The sequence below is a fragment of the Aquarana catesbeiana genome, linkage group LG06 (genome assembly GCF_042186555.1).
Source record: "Aquarana catesbeiana isolate 2022-GZ linkage group LG06, ASM4218655v1, whole genome shotgun sequence".
Lineage (NCBI taxonomy): Eukaryota > Metazoa > Chordata > Amphibia > Anura > Ranidae > Aquarana > Aquarana catesbeiana.
Window position 1 is genome coordinate 68,172,294 of NC_133329.1, and position 15,938 is coordinate 68,188,231.

A 15,938-nucleotide genomic window follows, 5' to 3' on the forward strand; every position below is an offset into this window, starting at 1 on the left:
CCTATTATCTAGGAACCACGATTCGTCACTTCCTCCAGTCAGTCCCCTCCCCCTTCAGTTAGAATCACCTCCCAGTGAACATAGTTAACCCCTCGATCGCCCCCCCAGTGTTAACCCCTTCCCTGCCAGTGACATTTTTACAGTAATCAATGCTTTTTGCCAATGGTCCCAAAAGTGTCTGATCTGTCCGCCATAATGTCGCAGTAACAATAAAAATCGCAGATCACCGCCATTACTAGTAAAAAAATAAATAATAACAAAAATGCTATAAATCTATCCCCTATTTTGAAGACGCTATAACTTTTGAACAAACCAATCAATATACGCTTATTGCGATTTTTTTTTTTTTTTTACCAAAAATATGTAGAAGAATACGTATCGGCCTAAACTGAGGAAAAAAATAGTTTTTTTTATATATTTTTGGGGGATATTTATTATAGCAAAAAGTAAAAAATATTGCTTTTTTTAAAAAAATTGTCGCTCTTTGTTTATAGCGCAAAAAAAAAATGCAGAGGTGATCACATACCACCAAAAGAAAGCTCTATTTGTGGGGAAAAAAAGGACGTCAGTTTAGTTTGGATACTGCATTGCACAATTGTCAGTTAAACTGACGCAGTGCCTTATCGCAAAAAGTGCTCTGGTCAGGAAGGGGGTAAATTCTTCCAGGGCTGAAGTGGTTAATAAAAATGGGGATATTTATTATAGCAAAAAGTACAAAATTATTGTATTTTTTTTCAAAATTGTCGCTCTTTTTTTGTTTATAGTGCAAAAAATAAAAGCCGCAGAGGTGATCAAATACCACCAAAAGAAAGCTCTATTTGTGGGGAAAAAAGGACGTCAATTTTGTTTGGGTGCAACGTCGCACGTCCGCGCGATTGTCAGGTAAAGTGACGCAGTGCCGAATCGCAAACAATTGGCCTGGTCATTGAGCAGCCAAATCTTCCGGGGCTGAAGTTGTTAAGCCAAGCAGATTGGTTGTGCTTTGATAGCAGTAAAATTCAAAGAATGCACCTGTATAGAAAGTGCAAACAGGTAGAAAAAAAGCTCTTAATGAATACACTGTAGGTGAACGTTTTCTATTGCCCTTTAACCTCCCTGGCGGTTTTCCCGAGTGTGGCTCGGGGTTAAATTTCAGTCTCATTAGCGCTAACCCCGAGCCACACTCGGGATTACATCGCAGGATCCTGGTGTGGCTTTACTTACCTTGTCCCCGGGATCCTGCGATGTCCCCTCGCTGTGTCTGCGGGCTCTGTCCTCCTCCGAAGCCTCTCCGTGCCAGGCTCCATTCCCTGCGAGCGTCGCGACGCACGGGGGCGGAGCCTGGTGGCAAATTCAAAAAATTGTAAAACCATAACACATACAGTACTGTAATCTTACAGATTACAGTACTGTATGAAATTACTTCACATCCCTTTTGTCCCCAGTGCTTTGTCCTATGCCCTGCATGCAGTTTTATATTATATATACTGTTATTTCTGCCTGGAAACTGGAGATTGTCCATAGCAACCAAAACTGTCCCTTTACATCAAAAGTGGCTTTAGACCAGCTAGAAAACAGCGATAGTAAATTAGAACACTTGCAGAATTGAGCGATAGTGAATCGTGGGGAAATTTATTTTATTATTTTTTTTAATTATTTATTTTTATTTATTATATTATAATTTATGTTTTTGTGTTTCAAACGTTATCATACCCGGGATATCTACTAGACTCTTGTTTGGACAGATTTAAGTGTGTTATTGTTAAGAATTACAGACCTACAATATAAAACGCCAAATTTCCATGCAAAATAATGGTACCGCTTTCAGCACCTAAAATCCGAAATAATCATACCGCCAGGGAGGTTAAATGAGGATTATCTTTATACAAACATAGGTTGGACTTGATGGACTTGTGTCCTTATTCAACCTCACCTTCTATTTAACATATAAACGTCAATGAATAACAGATTATTTTAATAAATGGGAAATTATGCTGCAGGAGTGCTAAACAGAAAGTAATTTCTATGGCTGGATGTACTGCAGAAATATTATACGCCTCACACAGTCCATGTCCTCAGTCCGTTCCTCAAGCTTCTCTACAACTAACAGGGACACGGGGGTCACAACTTTACCAAAGACACAAACAAGCAACATAATGAATGGAAGAATTGTTTGGCTTTTCCATCTTCTGTACTCCACAGGTCAGTTACTTTCAGGTCTTTTTTTTTTTTTACTTCTCATTTGTGTAGTGTTAACCCCTAAAAGAGCCGCTGATTTGTGTCCCCAGTCCTTTCCCCACTAGTGCAGGTTCGTCTTTGACATTGATTGGACCCTGGGCAAAACTTTTCTTGCCCCCCCCCCCATTGCAGTTTTGCTCTCCACCTGCTCTGAGACATAAAATAAATAGCAGCTATACTCAAAATTAGTTTACTGAATCAGATCAGGCATTGATTGCAACTAATCTCAACCAGCAGAAATCATGTGCTGTAACCTCTAGCAACCACTCAGTGAGCGGTAATGATACACTGTAACCTCTGGCAGCCAATCGCAATAGACTGGAGTCAAGCCATCAGACAGTTGCAAATCAGTGGTCTTGCTATCAGACAGGTTTTTTTGGGTTGAATATTCAACACAGAAAGACTAAATATAACATAATGTAATATATAAAATAATGATTACATAGAGTTGTCACACATACATCACCCTCTCTAACATTTACAATACGTTATGATTTTACTGTGCAAATTTAAAGCAGAGGTCCGCTGAAAAAAAATATTAAAAGCCAGCAGCTACAAATACTGCAGCTGCTGACTTTTAATATATGGACACTTACCTGTCCAGGGAGCCCGCGATGTCGGCAGCTGAAGCCGATCTGTCCCTCGGCTCTCAGCTGCTGCCGCCGCCATCCTTGGTAAGGGAATAAGGAAGTGAAGCCGTGCGGCTTCACTTCCTGGTTCCCTACTGCACATGCGCGAGTCGCGCTGCGCGTCCTCCTGTGTTCTGGGACCTAGGTGGGAGGACGGGGTAGGCGCCGGAAGTGGCATAGGTCACCGCAAGCGCCGCGGTGATCTATGCCAGGAAATGTGAACAAATACCTGTATTAGACAGGTATCTGCTCCCTCCTCCCCCCTGAAAGGTGCCAAATGTGACACCGGAGGGGGGGAGGAATCCAAAAAGTGGAAGTTCCATTTTTGGGTGCAACTCCGCTTTAAAGATACAGAGCCCCACATTTGAACCCATTGGCTACAAACTGCCATTTTTGCACTACTAAATTTGTTTTAACCAAAATCTCCCATTGGACCAATAGTTTGGCTCATTTACCGCTACGAAAATATTACCCTTTGTTTTTCTTGCCTTTTTTTTTAAATAATTTTTTTTATATTTTTCAATACCAGTGTTAATTTTGACCACAAATTTTGATCTAGTTTTAGTTTTCTACTAAAATGCCATTTCGTTTTAGTCATATTTTAGTCATCTGAATTGTTTTAGTTTTAGTCTAGTTTTAGTAGACTAAATAACATAAGATTTTAGTCGACTAAATCTATAGTAGATTTAATCAACTAAAATGTAATGACCAAGATTACATACCTGTAGGATTGCCACCCTTCCGGGTTTTCCCCCGACAGCCCGGGTTTGGAGTCGGGCGCCCTGAAACCCGGACACCCGACTCAGCTGGGACCGGATGGCAACCTTTAATGAACGGCCGCACAGATGTGAATTCAGTGCGTTCGTTCATTTCGTAACTGGAGGGCTTCCCATAACCGATGTGTGCACTGTGCCAGCGTACAAGGCACACACTCCGCGACCCCCTCTGGACTGGCTCCGGGCCAAAGGGGGACACGGACTATGTTCCGTGTGCGCCAGCACAGTGCACACACCCGTCGCAGGCTGCCCTGCGGTTCCGCAATGATTGTCCGCACAAGTTCATTAAAGGCTGCCGCCCGGTCTCTGCTAAGTCGGGTGTCCAGGTTTCAGGCAGCCTGAAATCTGGTCACCCGACTCCAAACCCGGACTGTCCGGCTAAAACCCGGATGGGTGGCAAACCTACAGGTATGTAATCTTGGTCATTACATTTTAGTTGATTAAATCTACTATAGATTTAGTCACCTAAAATCTTATGTTATTTAGTCAACTAAAACTAGACTAAAACTAAAACAATTCAGATGACTAAAATATGACTAAAACTAAATGGCATTTTAGTTAAAACTAAATTTAAATGAAACTTTGTGGTCAAAATTAACACTGGTATAGAAAAATGTAGAAAAATAAATAAAGGCAAGAAAAACAAAGGGTACTGAAAAATGTTTGTAGCAGTAAATCATCCAGTTCTACAGAAATTTAACAGATAAACTAAGTTTAGCCACATCATCCCGGAGCAATCCACTCCCCGTTTAGGGGGGCCATAAAACTATTAGACTTAGGCCTCATGCACACAGGGCGTTAGAAAAACCATGCCAGGAATAAGCGGCTGTAAAAACACACTTTTAGTAGTTTTTACATTGGTGTTAATGCATGTTTAGCCACGCTAGCTTTTAGCAGCGCTCCTCTGCCTCTATTCAAAATCAATGGTTCCCTATGAAAGCCCATTGATTTGAATAGAAGTCGCACCAGAAGTCGGATCATGATAAACCCTCGCAAAAAAAAAAAAAAAACTGGCGTGGGGTTCCCCCCAAGACCATACCAGAAGGGTCTGGTATGGATTTCAAGGGGAACCCCCCAAAATCCATACCAGACCCTTATCCGAGCACACAGCCCAGCAGGTAAGGAAAAGGGGAAACGATTGAGCGCCCCCACCCCATCCTGGACCATACTAGGCCACATGTCCTCAACATGGGGGGGTGTGTGGTGCTTTGGGACAGGGGGGGCCTCCACATCAGTGGAGGGAGACGAACCGGAGGATGAAGACAAGAAGGGAGAAGAAATCGGAAGGAGAAAAGATGCCGGAGCTGCTTCAATAAATTACTTTGTCAAAAACCTGAGTACTGTTTTTAAATTTTGACTCTTTTTTTTGGGGTGAATGGGTAGGAGTACAATGTACATAGGGTAGGGGGCTGGGATCTGGGGGCCCCCTTGTTAAAGGGGCTTCCAGATTTCGATAAGCCCCCCGTCTGCAGACCCCAGGACTCATTCACATAGGGTAGGGGGCTGGGATCTGGGGGCCCCCTTGTTAAAGGGGCTTCCAGATTTCGATAAGCCCCCCGTCTGCAGACCCCGGGACCCACCAGCCAGGGTTGTCGGGAAGAGGCCCTTGTCCCCATCAACATGGGAACAAGGTGCTGTGTGGTGGAGGGGCGCAGGCACTCACCCCCCCATGTTGAGGGCACGTGGCCTGGTATGGTCCAGGGGGGGATGCTCGCCGTCCCCCCTCCCCTTTCATGACCTGCCGGGCTGCGTGCTCAGATAAGAGAAAAAATCTATCCCTAGGGAGGTCCGTAGGTTTGGGCGTCCCGGGGATAAGAAAAGACAGCTACTTTTGGTCAGAAAGGGTACTCTACGAGATCATGTATATAAAAAAATATAAAGTATCAAATTTTATTGTGGATTAAACACCAAATTCACCGATGTAAAAACATTATGTTACTTTCCACAAATGTTAGTAACCTCAAATCCTCTAACAACACATCATTAAAAGAATGATACCTCAAATGTATAGCATTACATACGATGTATCAAAGTAACAGATGACACACATAAAGACTAACAATACACACATATAACAACCAACAGATAACGCACAATGCAGGCGCCTGAAGTGATCCAATTCTGCCTAACAGTCCCCGGTGGCTAATTGCCAATATTATTATGTTAAACAAAAATCTAATTGTATAATCTATGTCGGGAGTGTTGTGCAGAAGTGGTCCCCGGGGATATAGTTGATCTAAGTTAACTAGATGATTGAAATCTTATCATATTGTGGGGAGCGGTAAATGGGGCGGTAAGTGAAATAGTGAAAGAAGCTAAAATAGCTAAACCTGTAGAAGTCCCTCAGAGATTTGTTGGAAAGTCCTCTTAAGTTATTTCATTGATGTTGATATAGTCTGGGTATAAGTATACGAGGGATTGCTCAGGATTCAGATCACGGTTCAGATCAGGTTAGTCAAGCAACAGTTAAAGGCACTTGCGTGCATATAAGTGTTCGGTAATGATAACGATACTGAGTTGATAGTCCCTTATTTTTCGATCCTCCAAAAGCTTAACATAACCCACTGAACATACAGGGTTTTCTATACATATTGGTCACATTATTAAAAACGGGATGCTGTGGAGTGAATAAAACAAATGTTTGTTGTTACGTTACCACCTTTCTTTCTTGTATGGACTCTGGTATTTCAGAGATGAAGCATACTCCTTGTCCTTCCCAGCTGTTAGCGCTTGGATAATGAGGCAGCTGGTAGAGAGTGTTGAATCACAATAGTAAGGCTGTTGTTTATCCCGCTGCGCTGGGTAGCCAATCTCTTTATCCTGCTGCGCTCGGCACACTGACCAGCTACCTAGCGCAGCGGGATAAACAACAGCCTTACTATTGTGATTCAACACTCTCTACCAGCTGCCTCATTATCCAAGCGCTAACAGCCGGGAAGGACAAGGAGTATGCTTCATCTCTGAAATACCAGAGTCCATACAAGAAAGAAAGGTGGTAATGTAACAACAAACATTTGTTTTATTCACTCCACAGCATCCCGTTTTTAATAATGTGATCGATATGTATAGAAAACCCTGTATGTTCAGTGGGTTATGTTAAGCTTTTGGAGGATCGAAAAATAAGGGACTATCAACTCAGTATCGTTATCATTACCGAACACTTATATGCACGCAAGTGTCTTTAACTGTTGCTTGACTAACCTGATCTGAACCGTGATCTGAATCCTGAGCAATCCCTCGTATGCTTATACCCAGACTATATCAACATCAATGAAATAACTTAAGAGGACTTTCCAACAAATCTCTGAGGGACTTCTACAGGTTTAGCTATTTTAGCTTCTTTCACTCTTTCACTTACCGCCCCATTTACCGCTCCCCACAATATGATAAGATTTCAATCATCTAGTTAACTTAGATCAACTATATCACCGGGGACCACTTCTGCACAACACTCCCGACATAGATTATACAATTAGATTTTTGTTTAACATAATAATATTGGCAATTAGCCACCGGGACTGTTAGGCAGAAGTGGATCACTTCAGGCGCCTGCATTGTGCGTTATCTGTTGGTTGTTATATGTGTGTATTGTTATAGGGCGTACACACGGTCGGACTTTGTTCGGACATTCCGACAACAAAATCCTAGGATTTTTTCCGACGGATGTTGGCTCAAACTTGTTTTGCCTACACACGGTCGCACAAAGTTGTCGGAATTTCCGATCGCCAACAACGCGGTGACGTCAACCACGTACGACGAGACTAGAAAAGGCCGGTTCAGAACCAAGCGCGGCACCCTTTGGGCCCCTTTTGCTAATCTTGTGTTAGTAAAAGTTTGGTGAGAGACGATTCGCGCTTTTTCAGACTCGTGGCTTTCAGATCGTTTTCTGCCGTTCAGTTTGTGCTTGTGGGTTTGTATCTGCTCTTCAGTGCGTGCAAGCAAGTTCCGCGTGACTTTAGGTAGTCATTGTATTCTTGTTCGTTTGTTACTGGTTTTCAGGTCGCTCTTCACAGGCCTTGCTGTTCTTCAGTGCGTTCTGTTACTTCGTTCTGAGCAGCCGACCATTTTCTAGCCATGTTTCGTATGCGTACTCCTCGTAGAGTTCGTGCTGTGCGGGGGGCTTGGTGTTGGGGTCCTGACCTTGACACAAGTCCAGTCCATGAACAGGGTGGGGAGGAGTTCATGGACCAAGAATTGGTTGCTTCAGCGTGACCAGTTCTCTCATATGCCTTTGCTCCGTGAGATCCGTGAGAATAAGCCTGATGATTTCAGGAACTTTCTCAGGAAGACGGACCCCGTGTTTCACCGTTTGTTGGCTTCGCTGACCCCCTATATCAGCAGGCAGGATACCTGCATGAGGCAAGCCATCACTCCGGAGCAGAGGTTGGTCGCTACCTTGTGGTATTTGGCGACAGGGAGAAGCCTGCAGGACCTCAAGTTCTCGACAGGCATCTCCCCCAGGCTCTGGGTATCATTATCCCAGAGACCTGTTCTGCCATCATCCAGGTCCTGCAGAAGGAGTATATGAAGGTAAAATTTTTATCCTTTTATATCACATTTTATTGTATTGAATGTTTGATAATATATTGTATTTCTTTCCTCATTCCCTAATTACCATGATTGTAATATGCTGTGAATGTCCCCTTTGTTCTCATGCATGCTGGATTTTTATGTAATTCTTATTTTAGGTCCTTCATACATATTTGCCCTTCAATAACCTCCCCAGCATGGTGTCTCCTGCCCTATATTCACCTCATGTAGTCACTTAACAATGTATTTTATCAGCTCCATAGTAGTGCTTTACCCCAAACACCCCCTAAAATGTTTGGAAATGTTATTTTTGATTTAAATTCAGGCAGAGTGGCAGAGGCTTTTTTTGTGGTGTCCCCAAATAATTTTTAGTAACCCTCCCTCCCCCCAACTGCTAAGTCAGCTGATCCCAATTATCTATCCTCAATCATCTATCTGCTGACTTTGCCAAACCCATACACACTATACCCATCTCTTTACTGGTCAGATGTATGGATGAATTCCTCAAAACATGTAGTGCAAGGGCCTGCCTGTATACTTTCCAATGGTACTGTTTAAAGTTTTTGTATCCAATTATCTTGATAGGTAATAGCAGAATGTCCAAATGTCCTCAAATGTGTACAGTGTGTATTTATATCTTTGTATTATGACACTTCTTACCTGTCCAGTGGGCTGCCAATAGCGTAACTAAGGAGGGGCTGTTCCAAGTAAATACCCATTATTTAGGCATTCATCTCTCAATGAAGTGAAGAGGGTTACCTGTCCAAGATTTCCACACACCCCCTATAATGTTAGAAATGGCCCATGAGGGGGGGGGATATGATAGGTGTACCTTATACTTTGGCCTTGTTAAATTCCCCTTACTAAATGCTATCTGGAGGTTGTTCCATAATGTTTGTGTCTAATCTGCTTGCCATGTTTCAGAGTAAAAATAGTAATGTTTATTGTTTTTTCCTCAACAGTTTCCTTCCACGCCACAGGAATGGCAGACTGTGGCCTCCCACTTTGCCCAGCGGTGGGACTTTCCTAACTGCGGAGGGGCAATTGATGGGAAACACGTCCACATCGTCCCACCACCCAACTCGGGGTCATACTATTATAATTACAAGGGGTTCAATAGTATAGTGATGTTGGAGGTGGTGTCGGCTAATTGCGACTTCTTGTATGTGGACGTGGGGAAGAATGGCCGGATGTACGATGGTGGAGTCATCGCCCAGACGGAGTTCTACAGGCGTCTCCAGAATGGCAGCTTGGACTTGCCAGCTCCAGAGGACAATGTGGAAGGACTCCCATTCGTGTTCGTTGCTGATGAAGCGTTTGCGCTGGGGGACCACCTGATGCGGCCATTCCCAATGAGGACCCTCACCCCGGAACAGAGGGTTTTTAATTACCGGCTGGCCAGAGCCTGAAGAGTGGTGGAGAACACATTTGGAATCCTGGCCAGCCGGTTCCGCCTATTTATGACACCCATCCATATGGCGGAGTATAAACTGAACCATATAATACTTGCGTGCTGTGTTCTCCATAACTTTTTAAGGAAACATTCGGCAAACTATGCTGGCTCAGTTGGGCCTGAGGCCGGAATCATACATCAAACCACACTGACGGCGCTTGAAAGCGGCCGTCCTGGCTTGCCCTCCCTGAGTGCCCGTGATGTCTGGTTACGATACCTGGAGTTCTTTGCGGGTAGGGGGGCCATCAATATGCCAGACAATCTGTGAAGCCTTTTTATAATAAAAAAAAAAATCTTTGTGGACATTTACTGCTTGTGTTTGTTTTAGCTGACCCTGACAGAAATGTTTTGAGTGCAGAAAATGGCATGATTGTGTAACCTTATACAAAGCACTGGTGGCTGTTATTTACTAAATGCAAAAACACATTTCACTACAAGTGCACTTGCAACTGCACTGAAACTGCACTTGTAGTGCAAAGTGGATTTGCCCTTAGGAAATAACCCCCATTTTCTCATAAAACAACAATTACATCACCCCAAAAGTGTTGTAGCATTGAGACAATAATCCACACATTCTTGATTAACAATCTTTTTAATACCTGCACAATCACATGTGCATTTACCAAAGGTTTTTCAGACAAACCAACATGTTTGTTGTACACCAATTTTTGTGGTGGCATTATCCAAAATCAAAATATCCATTTTATAGAAAACAGGCCTGTGTAAAACCAACAAGAAAGACACAAATCTTGATCTTACAAAGTTCACATTTGGTAGAACTTGAAGGCAATATCAGACATCAGTATTTAGGAACTGTGTTTGATATTGCGTTCAGATGGGGGGAAATCCCCCCTGGAAAAGCCAAATTTGGAAGATGCACACAAATTTCCCAATGTCAACATGTGCTACCTGCCATCACGGGGGATCAAGGGATGTGTTTTTGGGGGAGCAAGCCCTTCCTCACCGCTACTTTATTATTGAGGAAGGGGTTGCACCCCCAAAACGCCTACATTGATCTCCTGTGATGGCAGATAGCACATGTTGGCACACTGTGTGCATCCTCTAAATTTGGCTTTGGGAAAAATCACAAAAACATTTAGCACATTGTAGCACACAAAAGAAGAAAGTGATTTGGAGGGGTTTTAAACTCGCCCCAAAACATCAATGATGTTTTTATATTTTGGAATAACATCATTGATGTTTTGCTTGATGATTTCCAATTGTAAATTACACCCCATGATCTCCCTGATCAGGATCTGGGCACTTTCGGATGTGAAAGGATCTGGATCCACAACCTCACGATCACCTAAAAAGAGAGGAACCCCAAAATAAATTTGGTTATAAAAAAATGCCGCCATCCATCTCTTATCTGAGCCTGTGGTTGCAGACACTCACCTGTTGTGGTGACTAGTTCCACCACGTCTTCATCCTCCTGCTCAGCTTGTGTTGGGGGGATTTCCCCTTCTTCCAGAGGGGGGGGGGCTCTGGTCTCCTCGGATGAGGGGTGTCCTCCGAGTCTTTTCTCCCCTATGTCAAACAAAATGGTATACTTAGCACACAGATATTTAATGTCAGAACTATAAATAGGAAACATTGCTTGGAAGTGGGGTACAATTATCTATTTTAGCAGAGTTCTAAGATGTAATTTTTTTAAGGCCCTTTGTCAAGCTGCAATACTTTACCTGTTTGGTACAAGCTTCACAGATGGAGACCCCCCTATAGTATACACTGGAGCACCTGTGTGGCCCCCCAATAAAAATGGTGTTCTTGTGTCCCACACTAGTGCTCCAGTGTCCAGATGTGAAAACAGCTGCTCAGTGTCCTCTCCTTATACACAATCTAGTTTGCATTTCATTCTAGTAACAAAGCCATCTACACAACCCAATTCTTTGAAGACAAGTATAGGGCGTAAAAATGGTGGCCAAATGCATATGGGCTAAACAATGGTATTTTATATTTGGAACGAAAAATGTTTGATCCGAACGAATAATGTGCCCATGAACATGAAAGTTGCCATTTTAAACTGTACAACAGTTCCTAAAAGCACATGGAGCAGCACGAACGTAATAAACACAAAAAGAATAGGAACACAGCACAACTACTTACTTTTTTGCAGCACTCTCCGGATCTTTCTGTACTGCTCATGTTCTCGTAATTTCAGGTCCGACCACCGCTTCCTGAGCTGATCTTTCGATCGTCGTACCCCGAAATTCCGGTGCAGACTCCTGACCACTTTCGCCATGATCTTGGCCTTTCGGACATTGTGGTTGGGGTAAGGCCCATACTTTCCATCATAGTTGGACTTCTTCAGGATGTCCACCATCTCCAACATCTCTCCAAAGGACATATTTGAGTTCTTGAATCTCCTTCTGGATCGGGACGTTTCAGGCTCCGGCCTTTCCTCCTCCTCCTACTCGTTGCTACAATTAGCACGCACCTGCTGTCTATCCGCCATGTGCTCTTCCCCCACTGCGCCGAACGAAAAGGGGCGGGGAATTGACTAGAAAGAACGTCAGGGGCGGACGGAGTTAGACGCATGCGCAGTGTGTATAAAGCGTAACACACGTGCGTCTTACGTACGATCTGTGAGCGGAGGAAGGAGCATCGGAGACGCCGATCGTGATAACGAAGGTAAGATCTAAACTTGCGCCTATACTGCTTCGAAATGGAAGCCTATATTGTAACAAGATTAGGGGAGTTTGGCCTGACATTAGGGTTTGTCTTGTGTTGTGTCTTGCAGAGAAAATGGATGGGTTCAACGACCACAATTTTTCCTGCCCCTGTTCATAGACAAGTACAGGGAGCTGCCCTGTCTGTGGCAGGTCAGACACCCCCACTATAATCACAAACAGAAGAGGCAGGCAGCGCTGGAGAAACTGCTGGAGTTGGTGAAGCCGGTGGTCCCCACAGCAACCATCCCCTATTTAAAAGCTAAAATTGGTGGCCTGAGGAGCACATATCTTAGGGAGCGCAAGAAAGTCACAGATTCCCAGAGATCCGGAGCTGCAGCAGATGACGTTTATGTCCCCAGGCTGTGGTACTACGAGAGACTGCGATTTCTGTCAGACCACACTGAAGTCAGGGAATCCCTCTCTACTCTTCCTTCCACGCTTCCTTCCACCCCAGCTGAGGCTTCCGATGTCCAACCTGGGCCTTCCAGCCAGGAAGAAGTGGAGGAGCCCAGCTGGAGTCAGGTATAGCATTGTTCTACAGATTTCTGGTCAATAAATAAATGATGTTTACTAGATGTTATTATTGATCACTAATTGCTGCTTGAAAAAAGTGTTTTACATATCAATAGACAGTAGTGGGCACCCAAAATTGAGACAAAAATGAAAAATGCTGGGCTCAGAAGGATAGTCTGTTATATTTGTTAACATTCAATTTGCAGCAGTCAGGAGGTGAAAATTGTGTGTGATTGATGAAAAAAATACTAAAACTATGTCCCTTTTTCATACACAGGAAGACCTCAGCCAGGAGGAGGCTGTGGAATGTGGCAGTCAGGAGGAGGCGGGGATTAGTGGCAGCCAGGAGGAGGCAGGGCTAAGTGTCAGCCAAGAGAAGCCTGGGACCAGTCGCAGCCTGACTGAGTCTCAGGTTCCTCCCCTCCGCCTTCCATACAAAAGGGCCAGGAAGACAACTCCAAGTCCCGTGCAGGATTCAGCGTACAGGCTGATCCAGGAGGCTTCTGCGTCCCTCAGAGCCTTACCAACTCCTGAAGAGGCCTTTGCCTGCATGGCTGCCACCAAATTGCAGGGCATGCAGGAGGGTCAACGCCTCCTGTGTGAGGACCTTATTTATAAAGTCCTATGTAAGGGGGTGAGTGGGGAACTAACACCCAAGACGGATGTCATTGAGATGGACGATCCTCCTCCTCCTCCTGCTGCCACAACTCCACCACCACAGCCACCGCGTGGAAGGAAGCGTGGAAAGAAGACCTGAGAGTGATGACCCTGTGTTCAGTCTGGTCTGACAGAAGATGCAGTCTCTCATATAACCACAGCCTGGGGACATGTATGTCATCTGCTGCTTTCCGGATCTCTGGGACTTCTGGACCAGACTGCCCTCCCTTAGATATGGACTCCTCAGGCCACCAATTTTGCTTTTAAATAATTGATGTGTGCCCTGGGGGTCCAAGGCTTCGCCCACTTCTGCTGTTTCTCCAGCGTTGCCTCCCTCTTTGTGAGCCTCCCTCTTTGTGAGCCCTTAATAAATTTTTGGGGGAAATTCTACTCTCCTGTGTGTGTTTTCATCTGACAACAACACCAAACAATCTCCTACAGATTAAATAGAACAACATATCAATGGTGTTGTGGAAACTTGTCACAAAAAACACACACAAACATTTTCGGGAGTACAAATCAAAATCGCAAAAAAAATAAAACTAAAATAGAAACACAAAAAAAGAATCTACATTAAAGCCAAAAAATATATAAAAAATATACAAAAATATGTTGTCAGATGTGAGAAATCAAAATATATTGAGGGAATCCCGATAAATAGTAACAAAATAAGTTTGTGAGAAGTGTGTGTGAATATGAGCAGCAAAACTACTTAATTCTTGTCACATTATAAAGAAGAAGAGATTGCGCTGTATTAAACCATTTTGAACATTGCAGCGTGACGAAAGTGCTGTATCCATTGCGAACGCTAAGTTTACCAGAACGAGCTGTCCCGTCTCGGAATTTCTTCTGAGCATGCGTGGCACTTTGTGCGTCGGAACAGGCCACACACGGTCGGAATTGACGCGATCGGATTTTGTTGTCGGAAAATTTTATCTCCTGCTGTCCAACTTTGTGTGTCGGAAAATCCGATGGAAAATGTCCGATGTAGCCCACACACGGTCGGAATTTCCGACAACACGCTCCGATCGGACATTTTCCATCGGAAAATCCGACCGTGTGTACGGGGCATTAGTCTTTATGTGTGTCATCTGTTACTTTGATACATCGTATGTAATGCTATACATTTGAGGTATCATTCTTTTAATGATGTGTTGTTAGAGGATTTGAGGTTACTAACATTTATGGAAAGTAACATAATGTTTTTACATCGGTGAATTTGGTGTTTAAACCACAATAAAATTTGATACTTTATATTTTTTTATATACATGATCTCGTAGAGTACCCTTTCTGACCAAAAGTAGCTGTCTTTTCTTATCCCCGGGACGCCCAAATCTACGGACCTCCCTAGGGATAGATTTTTTCACATATATGCAATCGGCTACGGCCAGAACCTCCAAATTGGAGGAGTGGTAGAGAGCAAATCTTTCACTTCACCTAATAATTAATAGAGAGTGAACTAGCATATGGTCTCCTTTGCAGGTTCTGCAGTTTCTAGTTACGTGCTCAGATAAGAGTCTGGTATGGATTTTAGGGGTACCCCAGAAAATGTTTTTTTTCTTCATTTTGGCAAAGGCTCCCCTTCAAAATCCACAGCGCACAAGCCGCACCGCAAGTCGAATCATCATGATCCGATTTTTGGTGCGACTTCTATTCAAATGAATGCAGCCCTCATAGGGAACCGTTGAGTTTGACATGTCAAAAATACGCTTGACGAGGCTTAACGCAGCTGTATCCAGCATTAAGCCGCATTTAGCAGCTTATTACCAGTGTCAGACATTTTTACAGCTCTAACGCCGGTCCTCAGAACGCGCTGGCCCTGGTTTTTTTTTTTGCAGCTTGAAAACGCTTATGCCACTTACAGCTCCTAAAAGCCTGTGTGTGCATGAGGCCATAGAACAACATGGAGTGGCTTTTTAAGCTACAAAAAAAAGTCTGACGCTGCTAAAAGCAGCTGTAAAAATGCCCTGTGTGCATGGGGCCTTATGCGTGAAGGGGTGTAAATGTAAATATGTTGCTCCAAATTGGAGATTTTATTTTTAGGTATTTGGAACATTTGAAAAGTGTTGCTTTCTAAACAATAGGTTGGTATTTGGGGCTCTGAATCTTTGAATTCTCACAGTAAAATGATACCGTATTGTAGGATATGATAGAGGGGGGTGTGTATGACACATCTGCATTGTAAACGTATTGGTCCAATGGAAGATTTTGTTTCTGACCCATTTAGAAATATTGCAAAAATGTCAGTTTGTAGCCAATGGGTTGATATTTGGGGCCCTGTACCTTTTAAATTTCCACAGTAAAATCATACTATATTGTAAGATATCATAGAGGGGGGTGTGTATGATACATCTGCATTGTAAACGTATTGGTCCGAAGGGAAATTTTGTTTCTGACCCATTTTGAAGTATTACAAAAAAAGGCATTGTCTAACCAATGGGTTCATATTTGGGTGTCTATCTTTACATTTCCACAGTAAAATCATAACGT

At 43.5% G+C, this 15,938-nt stretch overlaps 1 protein-coding gene across 9 annotated transcripts in view; it reads left to right on the top strand.

The window, feature by feature from the left end:
• Positions 1–1,997: 1,997 nt before the first annotated feature.
• Positions 1,998–15,938, top strand: part of LOC141148587 (uncharacterized) — a 580,328-nt gene continuing 566,387 nt past the window's right edge. For all 9 annotated transcript variants that reach the window (XM_073636167.1, XM_073636176.1, XM_073636171.1 and 6 more), the window contains exon 1: positions 1,998–2,181. In XM_073636167.1, the coding sequence (XP_073492268.1) occupies positions 2,013–2,181 (169 nt within the window). In that variant the 5' untranslated portion in view covers positions 1,998–2,012. The remainder of the gene's footprint in view (positions 2,182–15,938) is intronic.